The sequence below is a fragment of the Pteronotus mesoamericanus genome, unplaced genomic scaffold (assembly GCF_021234165.1).
Source record: "Pteronotus mesoamericanus isolate MK-2021 breed Mesoamerican mustached bat unplaced genomic scaffold, CSHL_Meso_final contig_20, whole genome shotgun sequence".
NCBI lineage: Eukaryota > Metazoa > Chordata > Mammalia > Chiroptera > Mormoopidae > Pteronotus > Pteronotus mesoamericanus.
Genome location: NW_026555085.1, coordinates 85,808,586 through 85,825,934, shown reverse-complemented (window position 1 = coordinate 85,825,934; position 17,349 = coordinate 85,808,586). Strand labels below are relative to the sequence as shown.

Here is a 17,349-nt window from a genome sequence, read left to right as displayed (position 1 = left end):
GCCACTGTTGTATACATGCAAAGCTACTGCTGGGGGGGGGCGGTTAAGGAGTGGAGGGATTGAGCACAAAGGAGAAGGGACTCATGGACGTGACAACAGTGTGGTGATTGTGGGGAAGGAAGTGGGTATAAGGGGGCTAAATAATAATGGAAAAAAATACGTTAAAATTAAAAAAAAAACAAACCGCTACATGCTGTTTTCAGTTGCAAGTATTCCTGGGACATGCAGCCTATCGACGTGAATAGGAGTGCTTCCGTCCAGATCACGCGCCTACCTGCCTCTAGTGCGATGAGGGTTGGAGGCAGCTCTTGAAGCAGAGTGAGGTCACTGTTGCTTATACATTTGTTTTCCTAAGGGGAACTCTGCTGGCTAATTTAATGCAGCTATATAATTTAACTTACAGTCTCAGTTGTTTCTTATTTGCCATCTGGCTGTCTGATTACTTTTAAGTAATGCTATATATAGGATGAAAGAATACAAATTGGTAACCTGTAATAATATGTATGGTAATATGATAATATGTGTTTTATTTTTTTCTCTTCTTTTGTTATTCAAAATTTAAGATTAAGGGGAGAGGAGACTCGAGGAGGAATCATTCCAAAGCTTTCCCCAGAGGGAGCCCCTTATATAAATTTTATTCTTTGACTAAGAGCTTTTGTTATAAACTAAATGTTTTGAGTTAGTGGATTATTACATTTTTCCATTCAGTTGTAAGTCTGGCCCAAAGCAATGAAATAAGAGGTTGTCTAACGTGTTTCAAAAACTGTTTTACCACAAAGTGGAGTTGGGGAAAGAAGTGAGGAGCATTGTTTTCCTTTGTTTTTATAATATTTATTGATCTGTATTCTTTTCCTTGTTGTTCCTGTTCCTTTACCCCAGAATGTATTTTTCTAGTGCCTGCGTGTACCCCATTTCTGATTCTTCTCTCTCTGTTTGTGTTTGTCCAGTTCTCTGGGGTTAATTATGAATAGACAAAAGAATCAGTACAGTATTACATTCACAGCAAAGAGAAACCCAATTAATATTTGAAATTACTCCTCTTCTTCCTCATTGGGAAGGGGGTGTGTGTGTGTGTGTGTGTGTGTAATTTATTTAGCCAGGTGCTTAGATGATAATCAAATTAAAAATACTGATTTAAATGATTAGGATACTTTTATCTAATTTCTCCTTTGGGGTGGGTAAGTTGGTTTTGGTGGGGGGAGGGAGTTGCGAGAGCTAGATGCAAATAAGATCAAACTTTGGAACAACTACAATGCTGATTCTCAATCACTGGCTAAAAAAAAAGCCACTGGGTGAAAAGGCTGGGCATACTAATTTGCACAAAAATGCAACCAAGTCATCACTTACAGCTCCGTGGAGATTCTATTATAAAGTTTTACTGCTTGTAAACGCTCCTTTGGTGCGGGAGGCAGAGCCGAAGGGCGTGGTCGGGAAACAAAAGTTGGGCTCTTTTTTTCCCCTTAAATCAGTTCCAATGCCTGAATTAACTGGAGAGTCAAAGAATCAACACAGACTTGCTCTAAGACTTGTCGGCTCCAGTAAAAAGATCTGGACATTCATGGTGACCTGGTGAAAGCGGGGGCACATTTGCTTCGCCTCGGCTTCTGTAGAGGAAACCTGCACTAGTCTGTGGACTACAGAGAGGAGACACTTCTGACCTGTTGGAGAGAAAGCTGAATAAATGAGCCCCGAGGCAGAAAGACTGAGGTGGCTATCATGCAAATAAGAACAGTGATTGGCTTTCCCTTTCTGCGCACGTTGTCACTGGAGACTCTCAGCCTTAAAGATTAGGTTTCAGTGGGAGATTTTCAGGTTCAAGGACTGTTAATGGTTTGTAACTGCCTGACAATAAGCTCAACCTCCAAGTTACATCAGCCTGGGCAGATGTCTAAGGATTTGAGAAGAGAGCGAGAAGTCAGAATCTGGAGCAGAAGGATGCAGCTTGCCACCTGCCCGCTGGACTGAGCTTTGCATGTGATTTAAATTTCTAAGCCCTGTGTAGGCATCCTGGAAATGGTGGTCTTCATTAATGCAAAGCTCAAGTCTTTCATTAAACTTTTTAAGAAGAAAAGTAAGTAGTTTCTTTTCTCCCCATTGTGTGTGTGTATGAGAGAGAGAGCGAGAGCGAGAGAGAAAGAGAGAGAGAGAGAGAGAGAGAGAGAATTTTATGTACCAGTTCATCCTTTTGAGTGGCAGGATTAGAGTGTGAAACGGCATAATTAACACAAGTTAAACTCCATTCTCTGCCAGGTTGTTCAAATACCGCAGACTTCTGTAACTCTAGGGCAGAAGTGTGTGATCTCAGCATGCCTTATTTATTGATGGTTCAGATTTCAGGTGAATTTACTCCTTTCGTGCTACTCAAAAGAAGCCCTTTGAAGAAATGGAGGGGAGGAACCTTGTATTTACTTTATGTCCAACCTGATGTATGGTGTTTTGATTCTTTGGCTTAGTGCTCAGGGAACCTCTGTGCACTGTGTCACATATTTTCGGTGGAGATGATCCTGTAAACCCCCCTGGCACTCTCTGTTTTGTATTTTAGAGCTGGAGGACAAACTCTGTCTAGACTGATCTGTTGTCGTAAAGTACACAGCTTTCCTGGTGGTGGCTTCATTGTGTACTTACCATTGGTTTAAATTTCTTTTATTCAGGTGCTGTTTCTTTCCCTGGAAAAGTATAAGTTTTACAAACACATGGTTTTATCTTTATGTAGTTATTGGTTTATTAGCTTACTTTAGTTTGGGGACCAATTATTTGAACTGGATAAATGTGCATGGGTAGGAGCCATGGGTAAGAGACACTTTGGAGAAAGCAACAAAGAACTGTACCCTGGGATCACTTTCTGCAGCTCTTTCGCTCGAAGGCTGTCTTTGGATGGACTGATTAAAATCTGCCCTCGCAAGAGTGAGCCACACCGGGGAAGAGACAACTGTTCTTTCACAGGAGCCAGTTCGTAGCTGCAGAGCGGGGCTGATAGTGTGATTACGCCGACTCAAATACCATTACTCGGATTTGATTTGTAATTGGCAAATAGGACGAATTTCAGTTTTCAATCAGCCATGAAGGATGGGCATGCAGACTTCCAAATTAATGGCCATCAGCCCAAAACATTGTAATTAACTAGATCTACTCTTCGAGGGACATATAGTGAGTTCCACACTGTGCAAGATTTTCAGCTATGTAACTAAGACTAAGACTAAGTCAGGTCTTTGTGGATGTTATATGTTAAGATTGATACCTATATGTGCCATGCAAAACATTTGTTCAACAAGATACGTGAAATACTAGGTGCCTAATTTACTTGCTTCTTGGTCAAACATTAAAAGCAGAAAGCACACAGGACATTTTTATTTTTAACTTCATGTCGAGTTCTCAGTGTTTATTTTTCCACTTAGAAATTGGTGGAGAAGGTGGTATCCCTTATGAAATGAATTATTTGGAGGCAAGGATTGTAGAATTTAGTAGCTGTAGGAAAGGCAGTATTTGGGGCGAGGGCTGACTTGTGGCTCCGGTTCCCAGAGTGCTGAGAAAGGCCCACTTCCTCCTTCACGATGGTTCTAAAGTCGGGCTCCTTTGGAGTCATTTCAGTGTTTCTGCCACAGCCGTGCTTTACCTGAGTTATTTTGTGAGCTAAGACGGCGTATATTAGGTCACTTGAACTCTGTAATAGCTCTAGTAGCTGTGCTGTGGGGTCCACTGTGTTAATTTTAAATACGTTCAGATAGTTCTATAGTTCACGCATGCTTGTTCATTTTATTTGGCGATTCTATTTTATGGTCCAGTTACCTACAAGAGACATTATTTGTAGAAATGGATATGCTCAGTGTGCACTCTGTAGCGTAGGTCAGAGTTAGAGGAGTCTTGTCCTGATTCCCAATTCTAGTTAACACTGCAGGTGTTAACACTTGTCACCTCCTGTAAATGACCCAGCACAGGGTCTTTTTCTTATACTTCTCTAATCTATCCTATGCTTGGCCTACAGTGGCAGACACGTAATTGCTGATGAATTTGTTTGGTGCGCCAGTGGTATGCCATTTTAGGTTGTGTTGTCAGGGAAAGTGAAATAGGAAAGAGATCTCAAGCCCTAGGGGGAGGAAGGGAATTGGAGAGATTTAATATTCTCTCGTGATTACCTATCATCCCCTCTCTAATGATTTTGTCTTTTTTTGTGCTGGGAAAATTCCGTTGAATTGGATTATGTTGGGAAAGTAAATGACATTGGAATTAAAAAGAACATTTTAATACAAAGGTATTTCATGAAAGCAAAAAATACAGAGAAAGTTTTATAGTACCAGTTGATTTCGACTTCAACTAGATAGTGCTGTTTAAATGTTATTATTACATTGATAGTTTATGCTTAATTTTTTAACTTTGAGTTTATAACAGTGTTGTTTTAAGATAATGCTTTAGGGAGGAAATATTTGGTCTATACCTCTCAGTGGGAAATTTGTTTCTGTTTGACAATGTAATGTTTACTGATGCAGTGGTATTGTGTACTTGAGTAACAGATACCTATCATGGTGGACTCAAGTAGGAATTGAGGTCTCGCTCAGTTTTGTCAGTCATTTTCTAACACTGAATTAGAGAGAGGGCCTAAAATGCTAGGAAGCAATGAACTGAGTAAACAGTTCTACCAGAACATGATGGACAGTTTCACTAGTTCCTTTAGAGACAAAGCACTGTGGGAAGGGACCCCTAGAACCTAAGATTAAAGCTCGCTCAGAATTTGCTCCAATTCCCTCTTGCCAGCCCTTACCCATGAACGTGTTAGGCGCCAACAACCCATCTTGAAGTGATCCGTTTGGAGCCAGCGAAGCTTAATTTGGCAGCTGAATCGATTCTGTCTCTTCTCTCTACAGCGGTTTCCAATCTAGACGAGGAGAGTAGATGGACAGTCCACTACACAGCTCCATGGCACCAGCAGGAGAACGTGTTCCTTCCCAGCACACGGCCCCCCTGCGTGGAGGACCTGCACCGCCAAGCCAAGCTCAACCTCAAAACAGTACTGAGGGGTAAGGTTGCGGCCCGCAAGCTTGTTGTTCTTGGATGACTGGCCATTAGAATGGGGAAGCATAAATTGGACTGTTACTTGTAACAGATGACTTGTTTATAATGAACATAGAGTATGTGGTGTCTTTTTGAGATACCATAGTACTCTTAACTCTCAACCTACATGCCCAATATGTTCTGGTTCTGTAAAAACCTGCCTGTTTACAGATATGTCCTCAAAGAACCTAAACCAGTTTAGGAACCCTTGAGTGAGTTTAAATGACCAGTACTAACTTAATCCAATTAAACCCCTGCTGACAGGGGACATGTTGCCGCTGCCTTTCTGAAACCACTGTAAGTATTCAAAGCAAATTTGGTAAAGCTAAACTTGCTAAAAGGTTGTTCTGTGTAGTTCAAGTTGGGAGGAAAGGAGGCCTATGTATAGACCTTGAGTGAGTGCAGATTGTTTGATTTATCGGAACTTGGGCAGCACCCACTGGGCTCCAGCACGCGCAGGGTTCGTGAGCTGGGGGGCAGAGCGCGCTGAGGTCGGCCGTAAATACAGAAAGCGTGTCCTCTTGTTTAAAATTCTCATTTTTGCTTCAACTTACTGTTGATGTTAAAGAGTGTGTGACAAGGAGGGCTTCCTAAAAGTGGGAAAGAAGGGAGGAAGTTCTTTAAAAAGGGAAGGAATGACTTTTAAGACTTAGAGTCTTTTTCTTAAAACAGCAAACCAATGTTCTTATTCTCCTAGATGCTGCTTTACTAGTTTCCTTACCATATAATATTGGGACATAGTAAAAAAAAAAAAAGTACTTGTTTATCTAAAATTTATTTTAACTGGGTGTCGTGTGTTTTAATTATGAAAGACTTAAATCTGGGAGAAATCCTGTCAAAACCCAGCATGACAATGCCTCTAATTTTCATGATAGTTTTACTTATGTATCAGTCATTTATTAAGTAATTAATTCATTAATGTACTGTTATTACGACTACTGATTACTAGTGAACATCATTAAATACTTAACTATATGCCAAGTGCCATTCTAAGCCCATTACAGGTGACATCTCGTTTAATCCTCGCAGGAATTCTGCTGCTTACTATTTCTGTGGCAGTTTTACATATGAAAAAAATGGAGACACAGAGATTAGAAGCTTTCCTTGCATCTCAAAGTTAGTGGTAGAACCAGGACTTAAACTTGTACCATCTCAGGCCACAGAGCTCATACCCTTGACTGTTGTACTAGATTGCCTTTCACAACCATTTATTAGAAATCTGTTATCCTGGCAGCAGTGCAGAACACAAAGGCAGGGCCTTGGCTCTCCGGAATTTATACTTTTATTTATAGTGCAGATCACAATGTGAAAAATACTTGAGATGGGCCAAAAATGCTGTGTGGGAGTTAGAGAAAGCAGATAATTTCAGCTTCAAGAGAGAAGGAATAGGTATCAAAGGACTAACGAGAGATGGGATGTTCTGAACAGAACTCTACAGACATAGATCATATGGTCTGTATGCTCTTTTTAGCTCTTTTTTTGTTCCTCGAATCTTTTATGACACTCACAGTATCTCCTGTGTGTCTTGTTATTCTATCTTCTATCTCACAGCCTTGGTATTTAACTCTCCAGGATTGAGGACATTATTGGATTCTCTTCCTCAATAACCCAAGGAGCCTATATACTTAGTGACTACAAGCCGAGTGAGAACAATGGCATTAGGCCGGCTACTCTGTATGGCCCTGGAGTTGTGCTTTGCCCTTTGCCTTCCTGATGTTGTCACGCAATGCACCTAAATCCACCCACAATTTCCTCTAGATCTCTTTAGTTCCTAGTGATTATCTTTAGTAAATTTTGACGTGGAGTTTCTCTACTCACAGCTCACCTTCCTCCTCCAAATAACTAATAAGAGTTATAAAGGGACCGGTTCCCAGGACAAACAGTGCCCAGACCGTGCCATTGCTGACATTTCTGAGAGCTCTGCTCTGCCTGGTCTGGCTTGCAGAGGATGCTTTCAGAAAGGTGTGTGTGAGTCTGAATATTCAGGCCCAGCTTGTTTTGATCGCTCTCCAGGAAGCGGTGCTTCCCTGCTGCTTTCATGGATGTTCAAGGACCAGAGAGATCACAACTTCTCTTTTCTTCCCTTTGAAAATTAAACATTTGCATATAGGTTTTTCTGATTTTGTTTCCTTTTTGACTACTCAGGAGATCCATATGAAATATCATCACCACTGATTTTGCGTATACTTGGATTTAATTTTGAAAAGATGAATGCTTTAGAAATTGCTTTAATGCCCTAAAATGGCTCATCAAAGGGATTTGTCATTAATAATAACTTGGGAAAATCCTTGGAGCTCAACTTTTAAAGTCTGGATTTAAGTGAAATGCCCCTTCAGAGATTGTAGATAATAACTTTAGGAACAGTGGCTGGTAAAGATAAAATAAGAAAGAGCATCTGAGTTCTTCTTTTTCCTTCACTTACTTACTTTTAATCACGTGTACAGGACTTCATCTTCCATTTTCCCTACACCACGTTAGCAGCTGAGATAAACAGAAGGTGAGTGCAGGGTTTTTATTGCCTCATTATCAGTGAAGACTAAAAAAAAAATTCAGCCCCAGAATATATGGCACTATTAAGGGCTGACGGTATATAAGGTTATCAGTTTAAGTTAATTTGACTTCCACGTTCTTTGCTTAAAAATCTATTGTAGAAGGTAGTTAATTATTCACATTGGGAAATCTATTTTCTTCCTTCTATTCTTACTAAGACCTTGACCATAATTTTAAGGAAGGAATACTCTTTAACGTTTAACAGGTTGGTGCCTTTTCATGGTCATTTAGTGCTCATTGTACGAACTGTTGTGTCAGTTTTTATGGGCAGTTCAGTTCTCCTCTTGAGGGTCATAAAATATGCAGGGAAGTGATGCAGTGGGTAATATAAATTAATAACCAAGCATTGTAAACATTTGCTTATTAAAGTAATGTAGAAATGCTCATCGGTCAGTAGAGTGATTGAGGAAGGCACCAGGTTTACTGAAAATGTTATTAAAAAACTAAGTTTGAGTTAGGACAAAAAGGCAAATATATACCATTTAATAAGTATTTGAGCTTCAGTTCTCTATCATGACAGGAGTTTTTAAAGGAATGGATTAAAGTCTATGGGTCTTAAACTTTAAAGAGCTTCTCTTGCTGCCTTGTGTCAAGACTGAAGTCAGCAGACAGCAGCGTTCTGGGGCTGTGGATGTGGTGCTCTGGGCGCACGGGCGTTGGAGCAGGGGGAGAGAGCCATCCACAGGCAGGGAAAAGGCATTGGAAGCCGCTCCTGTTCCCCCATGGGAGAGAAAGCGGGCTTCCATGGCATTTTAAAATGCAATACCCAAAATAGGTGTCTTCCACGTGCAATTTTCCCATCTTCCAGTTCAAATAGCACAGAAATCTTTAGTATTTAGTACTATTGGCTGACCTCTGGAGAATTTGATAGAATTTGGTGGCCATGTTCTTAGGTCAAATGATTTGGTTTTGTTGAGTTATTTGTTACTAGAGTTAAGTTCTCACTTGGAACTGCAGCATAATGACATATAATGACACCAATATAGGCTAATTGATATAAACAAGAGTTAATTTCCTACAGGATCTTATAAACATTATAATGAAACAGTGTTGAATGAAAGAATGCTATTGGACGACCTGCTGCGCTGAGATATAAAAACAGCATTTTGGCGTTTGACCCAGCAGGACACCTGGCTAGCAATGAAGAGTGAATTTCTGAAAACCGATCCCATTATCCATAAAGAATTCTCAGCTTTTCATTGAACTTTTAGAAGAATTCTACCCTTTTAATCTCCATAGTTAGTTAAGCCCATCGTGAATTTCATCCACGTTGTGATGATGAGTAAGCTTTACCTAACTGATTTTTATCTGGATGATTTTTAGCTTTATTAGAAGGACCACAGTTAAGCTGGAAAAGGGGAATTGAGGGAGGGGATGGGCCTGCTCAGGCTCAGTGAGAGGTCTAGATTTTATTTCTTACAACCTATAGACCTCATTTGACAATTAAAAGCATATTAAAGGCAGAAATAAAGCCCTGCTTTTTTCTCAGGCTCCATCTCCCAAAAGCCCAACCTAGGAGAGAAATAAACATACTTACTCACAGCATGTTTAACGGGCAATTTAGTTACTGTATCTGTGTACACTGCTGCCTGAATTAGTTCCCAGAACATCTGTCGCTGGTATCAGAAATGTTCTTCAGTCACAGCTCTCTTTCCTGAAGAAACCCGTTTTAGCAGGCCAGTCCGCTCTGCGGTCCTAGAACTGGGAGTGTGAGATGAGGGAGGAGTGTTGAATCTGGCCTGTTAGCTCAGTGTCAGAGCATTGCGTTTATTCTATCTGGAGATGTAGGAGTTGAGGGTTTACAATGTGAAAAATGACTATTTGTTCCAAGTGATTAAAAACAGCAGAGTGTGTGTGTGTAAGTGCACACACACCAACCTGTTCAACATTAGCGAATGATGCCCCTTTCTTAAAATTCCGGACAGGATTTCCAAGCAGCGGTAGCCAGGCGTCTCTGACAGTTTCCGACATACAGACTGTAGCTACGGCTCCCTGCTTCTCCCCTTCATTGCGCGGCAGCCTCCTAGGTCATCAGTGTTTTTGAAAAGTCAGTTTCAGTCCTCTGGCATAGACAGGTAACACGCTATTAGCTAAAATAATCACCAGGACACATTTGATACAAAATAAATGTTATTAATAAATATGAGTTAATTCATTAAAAAAAAAAAAAGCCTCCTAGTTCCCTGTTGTTCTGCATCTGCTGAGGAGCCTTGGCTGTCTCATCCGTCTTCCTTGGGCACCTGGGTCCCTGGGGCATCCTGGCTGCCCTGTGGTTTTGGCTACCGACTCTGCTCTTGGGGGCCCTGTGGCATTCCTCACAGGGCCGTCCGGGAGATGCCTTTCCGTGCGCAGCCTCGTGGCTGGTGACTGAGAGCCTTCTCCCCCGGACCGATGCGTCAGCTCATGACTTCACATACACTCCGGAGGAGGAACTGCTTGGCCCACCTTGTGCTAGCAACATTGAATTCTTCATCTTTTCTCCCCTGTCACTTTAATAAAAATACGACATACAACACAAATACATAAACATGTACAGTTTAAAAAAAAATTATAAAGCAAACATCTATAGAATCATTCCCATTACTAGTCAAAAAATAGACTATAACTGCGGTGATTGCTTTATAAGGTGTATAAATGTCTACTCGCTGTGTTATACACCTGAAACTGATATAATATTATATGTCAACTGCAATTGGAAAATAAATTTACAAAAACTGACCATAACCTAAACTCCAGAAACCTGTTGTCCTTGCTGCCTAATAGGAAAAGTCACGTGTAGGTCCAGTCCTGACTCTGTTCTGTGCTAGGGGTATGTGGTTTGAGTGTAATTTTGAGTTTGCACTTTGTACCATTTGAGCTTTTCTCATCTGTAAAAGAAAGATCAGAATATCTGCTTGCATGGGAATAAAATGAATCTTTATGTATAGTATCTCAAAGTGGAAGCAGTTTGTGGAGGGAAGGACGGACACATTTTAAGTGCGATGGAACACAGCTAAAATTTTTCATTAGCCTCAGCCTGGCTGTCATGGGTTAGCCGGTGCTTTCTCTCCCACCCCTCAAACTGCAGAGCCGTGCTGTGGGGTGGAGGGCTAGAGGAAGACAAGGCGCGTCGTCGGATGACAGTGACAGCCACAGGGTTAACACTGAGGCTCATTTCCTCCGCATAAGCAAGGTGCCTTTCTCCCTGCTCACCCTCCCCACCCCCACCACCCCTGCCTACGGAAGGTGCCTGGAAGGCGAGTGCAGGAAGGGACCTCGGGTCCTCTGAGTAACAAATCCCTCTTCATTTTTCTTTTTTTTTCTTTTTTTAAATATATATTTTATTGATTATGCTATTACACTTGTCTCGTTTTTTCTCCCCTTTATTCCCCTCCGCCGTGCACCCCCCGTCCCACCAGCATCCCCTCCCCGCTTAGTTCCTGTCTATGGGCCATACATACAAGTTCTTTGGCTTCTCCATTTCCTATACTATTCTTAACCTCTACTTGTCTATTTGGTGCCTACTATTTATGCCTACTGGTCTTATTCCCAGTACCTTTTCTCCCATTCGCCTCCCCCCAATCTCCATTTCTGTGATTCTGTTCCTGTTCTAGTTGTTTGCATAGTTTGTTTTTGTTTTTAGGTTCAGTAGTTGATAGTTGGGAGTTTGTTATCATTTTACTGTTCATAGTTTCTGATCTTCATCTTTTTCTTAGATAAGTCCCTTTTTCATTTGGAGGGTGAGTAAACAAGGCTTATCAAAGTTTCAGGACTAGTTTATGGCTGCTGTGCTGTTTATAGATGACCCTGCCAGGACTCGACATCATGGTTCCAGCCTCAGCCCTCACTGGCCTCTTGTGATCTCAGACCCTGAGGACCCGTCCCTTTGATGCCTCTACAGTGTCCTCAGTTTTCCAAAAGGTCACAGGCACAGGGCTCACTCTGGGAATCGAAAGGCCCAAGGCAGATTTGCTTTCTTCAACCAATTATCTTAGGGAATGCAGAATAGCTCAGGGATGCCTAAAGGTGCTGGCTTCACAGCTGCTTCACTCTTTCCTGATTTCATTAAAATCCAGTTAAGTTTAAGAGAAGTAAAGAAATGAACCTTTATCATGAGGCATCATGCCTTACTAATATCTGTAATCATGTTTCAGCTTAATGACATTTAATGCTTATTATTAGGGTTATAATAGGTCATTAGTACATCAGTAGATTAAAAAATAAAACCACCAGTTATTGAAGGGACACATAAAAGAAAGATAAAGGTTTAGAAATATTAAATACACCCAATGACTTAGCTCTTACAACTGGTTTACTCTTTGCCTAGTTCATTACATGTGTTCTTCCTGAAGAATCCTTCTGTAAAATTGATTTGTAAAAGGAGAAAATGAAATATCACTGGTTAAAGAAAGATTCTTTTAAATCTTTTGCAAGTAAAGACATTAAATTACTTATATTGATTTATATAGAATTTTAAGTTATCTTCTAGTTTAAACAAAGATAGGCCTAGCATCAGGGTGGAGGGGGGATGGTTTGTTATTCTGAAAAATCTACTGAATGAGGTAGGAAATACGGTGTGTGAGCTTTCCTAACCACAGCAGCACTGACACCTTGTTAGTGACAGTTGTCCCAGAGGATGAGAATAAAGACCAGAATGCGATTCCAGTGCTGCCTGTGGGCTGTTGGAAAATCATGTCCCGCTTTTGTACTCACTTCCTCTGTTGGAAAACAATTTACCATCTCTTAAGTTTCCATCTTAGCTCTAACATTCTGATTGGCCTCTCGGTGCTTAACTGCTTAAGGGTGATATGTGTGGAGTTTACTGGCACAAGTATATAATTTACAGCTGGGCATAAGTCCTGGCAAATGTGTTGACATAAAAATTTCCTAAGCGGTTTTACCAGGGAGGCACTGGGCTGGATGTCGTAGGGAAGTCAAAGATGAAGGATGGTGCCGCTGTCTGCCAGAGGCCCCCAGCTAGCGAGGGAGATAAGATATGGATGTGAGTAACGTACGCGTGCGGTTGATCATAGTGGTATGTTGAGCCTCACCCTTGTCCCCGGGTGTTGTCTCTAAGTCTGATCATGCCTCTGTTAAAAATTCTTCACCAGTCCCTCATCACCAACAGGATATAACCTAACTCCCTCAGAACCTGACAGCTTTTATTATCTGACCCCTTTCAATCCAGCTTTACCCGCCAAACCCTCCTTTCTCCCCATGCTTCTCCACCCCTTCAGCCAAGTCCTGTACCCTGTGCCTTCCTGTGTAAAGATGAGGTCCAGTTGGAATGCGAGCTTGTCCTGTCCGCACTTTCTCTCTGTGATGTGTTGCAGTCCATTCCTTCTTCCGTCTGGACCACAGCCTCTCTCACCCGGCCGACTGCTGCTCCTCCTGTAAGAAACCCGTGGGTGCCCAAGTCCCTGAAGAGCTTCCCTGGACTCCCCAGGGCAGACCCTGGTGTTCGTTCTACACTTTTCCACACGTTCCCATGGAACCTTACACCCCTCCATTAAACTGCTTATGCTGAGCTACATAATTGTGCTTACATGTTTATCTCCCCAACTGATAGCAAGATCCTTGGGACAGACCTTTTGCTTGTCACTTGGGTGACCCGGCACACAGCCCAGTGCGTGGCACTGTCAGTACTGTTGGGTTTGTGCAGGTCCTGGAAAGGTCCCCTTGAACTTGGGCGAGAGATGAGAGCCAAAGCCAGAGATCAGCTGATGAATATGCGGGAGTGAGATTAGGGATGAGGAGAGCGTGGGGCGGAGCCAGGAAGGCTTTATTTTAGGGGGCTGGGACAAAGTTGGTAAAGGTAGTTGTGGAAGAGAAAGTAAATCGGGATATCATGGTGCACACAGAGTCTGAAGACAGGCTCCTGAATGACTCATTAGAGCCGTTTCAAGGAAGTCTTTGGATTTAAGAAGTCAGATTTTATGAGATAAGAATTATTTTTATAAGCAGAAAAATAATACAAATAATTTTTTAAGAAATAAAGCAAAAAGAAAAGGGACAGTATTTTGAGGTGGTGGCAGGGTAGAGGTAATAGTGTTGCTTGGTTTAAATACTGGAGCCGATTAAAACACAGTTGTCTAAAGGAGCCTTCGGAGGGGCAAGGGTTTCAGAGACAAAGAGAGAATGGGAGGGCGTTCCTGGAGGAGGGGGCAGGCAGGGAACCCTGGGGCACAGGCAAGGGTGGGTTTTACCGTCTGTCTCCTAAACTGAGAATTGGAGAAAGCGCTTTTTGAGATGGAGCACAAGAGTGTCGAAGTTCTTCCTTAGGCAGCATTGGAGGCTGGATGGCAACGGGGCCACGACGATAGTGCCAGATCTTGGGTAAGAAAGATGACTTCATTGGGTGCTCTTTTGTTCAGTGCTTGTGAATTTAATTAGGTGGACTTTTTCAAGACAAATGATGATGCTATCAGAGACTTTAAAAAAGAAATATAGGTATTTCTTTTGGAATTTATGTCCTTAGAGAAAGTTGCCCAACCTGATGAAACAGTGGATTAAATTCTCTGTTGAGAAAAGAGAAGAGCAAAGACAAAAATAAGGTTGACAGATTGGAAATGCTACACACGAGGTGCAGTTTAACTTCTCATGCTGGATTTGATGGCTCACCAATTTTTTTGTAACACTAACTATTCTGAGCATGGTAACCCTGAAAAAGTAGTTAACAACCTCTGAGAGGAAGTCAGATGCAGGAGGGAGGAAAAATGAACACTCATTGCTTTTACAAGAGGTAAAGAGACATGTTGTCTTTTTCTAATGGTAAGCAACACAGAAAAGATAGAATAGCAAAGACAGTCATTTAAATGATCCAGGTCTTAACAAAGCACTGTGGACTGTTTAAACAAAAGGCTTTTTGTTTTGTGTGTGTGTGTGTGTGTGTGTGTGTGTGTGTGTGTGCGCGCGCGCGCGCTCGCACACCTGTAGCCAGTCTGCTGTTTCAGCAGTTCTATTTTAATTCCTGATAAAGTGAGTAACTTGAGTGGCCTCTATATTTCACTCCGTGCAGCATAAAAATGCTACATTGAAGGTACTGTGGATAAGGTTTGTTATCATCCACTGGACAACTGAAGTCTCTAGTGTTGGTTTCGAATCTCTGCAGGCCATTTGATATTGAGTAACCTTGGTGATGCTCCACCACTGCCAATGATAGGGCTTTGTCATTCTGAAGTGAAATGATAGCGCCTCCAGTTTGGCTGTCCTGGGACTTGCTCAGCCGGGACGTGCAGACCCTTCGTGCATTCACAGTAGTCAAAGGCAGCAGGCAGTTCTCGCCTTAATTTCAATCCCATTTACTTCAGCAAGACTCCTTTAATTTGTGCGTATGAAGAGAAGAAATGTTCAACTTTGGTTTTCTGCAGGGCAAATAACATTTTAAGAGTCATTCTTTCCATGGTTTGCAATGAAAAATAAAGCAAGCAGTTTTATCCAGCTCTTTAAGTTTTAACATTTAATTCTTAACTTTTGGGAGAAGTTTTTATTCCACTCTAATAGGAATTAGCCATAGAGGGAGACTATTCATCAAAATGACTATTTTTCTTTTTTTTACTCTTCTACATGAAATGAGTTGCCTTATGGTATTTAATATTGATGTCACTGGTCCCAGGCTATGGGGAAGGGGGCGATTCTTTGCAGTGTGCTAATACATTTGTCAGCAAATTCATTTCCTGCTTGTTGAGCTGATGACACAATTAATGTGTATTTTTTCTCTTCTGTAATACTCCGCCTTCTCCATCCTGGTCACTTTATTTTGCCAAACACACCATGTAAATTGAATGAGAAGTCATTTGGAATGGTGTTAAGTAACTTTTAGGCATATGAACTTGGCAGTCTCCTCATCATTCCTTTTTCCTCTTTTGGCAAAGAAACCCATTTATTTCAAAGTGGCACTCTATCACCATCTCCACTTTTCTACCTTACTCCTCCCCAAAACAGCTCTGGGAGGTTTCTCTATAAACGAAGCTTTCCTCTGACATCTGTTCTATCTGAACAGAAATCTTTTGGGAGTTGCCTATGGTGTAGTTAGTTTTTCTGTGCTGGATTTGGCCATTTGCCATAAAATTCTACTACAGCTAAATTTCCTTGGATAGATAACCCTGGTAGAGCACTAAACATTATCTTCCCTATTTCCTACTCTCCCACCTGCTCTTCCCTCATCCTCTTATTTCTTGAATATATATGATGGGGGCCCCTCTCCCATTAAATTCTGTGTTGGTGCTGGCCCCAAGCCATGCTCCCCAGTTTTGCTTAATTAACACTGATGATATGGCTGGTATAATTTGGAGAAGCACTGTTCCATAAATTGTCACATGGACTTCTTTTTCCATCATTTAGATTGTAAGCACCTTGAAGGTTGGAATGCATCCCTTAAGCCTGACTAGCTCAATACAAACTAGGATTCAAACACACAGCTATGAGTCAGAGTTTGAGCTCTTGACTGTTGTCATTGATTGCCTGGCTGTTAGCAGGGTTCTTGAGCAAATTGGGACTTACTCCCAATTTGGAGGAAGTCCTTTTTCCTTGACACCTGGGTTATAGTTGGTACTGATTGGCCCTCTCTCTTACCCACAGTTAAGCAAATTATACTCTAGCAGCTGGAACATTTTGTTTTATATGCACCATTAAGAGAGGAGATATTTACTTTCAGAACTTTTAGAGAGACTTGGGCTTAATCTTAAAGCCATACATTTTCTCCTTATCCTTTTATGTTTTATGGTGCTTTGGATGCTAAGTATCATTGAAGTGATGACTGATGAAGAAGTGGTTTTATGGGTTCAAATATGCATTTATTGGAAGATAAATTTGGATTTAATACTTCATATATAATTTTTTTATGTCATTGTAAGTATTCCTATATAACTACATATAAACTCTTACCCTAAAGGAGAGAGGGGAGAAAAGAATGAATCATTAATGTAATGCTAAATCCAAAGGGCATATTTATTGGAATCTGTCAGTTAAAATTGTTACCAAATTATCTAAAAAAAATCTGCTGACCATTTATAGTCTCTTAATTATGTTCTATTTTGTTGATTCTTAAAGACAAGTTAAATACATTGATGTTCAACTGCTCTGAAGAATTTTGGGAAAATACAGATGTAATTTTGGAAAATTCAATGTGTATCTAATAAGGCAGAATCTTAACTACAGTATGAGTATGGTTTCTTTTTTTCTTTTAGTATTGCCAAACTCAATAAGATAATGAACTGGAAGGTAAATCCCTTCCATTTTAAAATGCATTTTGGTTTGATTTTCCTTAAGAAAATAAGTTCTCTAATATTTACAAAGCATAGTATTTGAGTGCAGTAAATTTTTCCCGTGTGCTTACTTGAAAGCTTAAACTAGATTCTTTAGCTATGTAATAGCCGATAAAGCTATTGAACTAGAATTGACTTTCTTCTAAACATATATGATTGCGGTCTTACGTGCTCTTAGTCCTCTGATCCTAGACGAAGATATATGGTACAACTGGTCTTCAACTGTTCTTGATAATCTGATGACTAAATAACTGGCATAGAAGCTTGGAAACCTGGATCTACTAAAAATTTGACACCTCGGTCTCGTAAACCATAGACAGATATTTATCTGCTTTCCCGTGGCCATAATCTTAGAGCATTGTGGAAGGAAACTGCAACAGGAATTGGGCATTAAGAGACACCCATGTGGCCACTGAAAAGGTGTGCAACCCTGAACAGGCCACATCTCCTTCCGCCTCAGGGACTAATCTCTATGGTCCCGAGAAAAGCTACCCTTTGTGGTGGGGAA

At 41.1% G+C, this 17,349-nt stretch overlaps 1 protein-coding gene across 2 annotated transcripts in view; it reads left to right on the top strand.

Annotated features, from left to right (window-relative positions):
- NHSL1 (NHS like 1) overlaps positions 1 to 17,349 on the top strand; it is a 119,800-nt gene that overhangs the window by 58,360 nt on the left and 44,091 nt on the right. For both annotated transcript variants that reach the window (XM_054570028.1, XM_054570027.1), the window contains exon 2: positions 4,860 to 5,012. In XM_054570028.1, the coding sequence (XP_054426003.1) occupies positions 4,860 to 5,012 (153 nt within the window). The remainder of the gene's footprint in view (positions 1 to 4,859; positions 5,013 to 17,349) is intronic.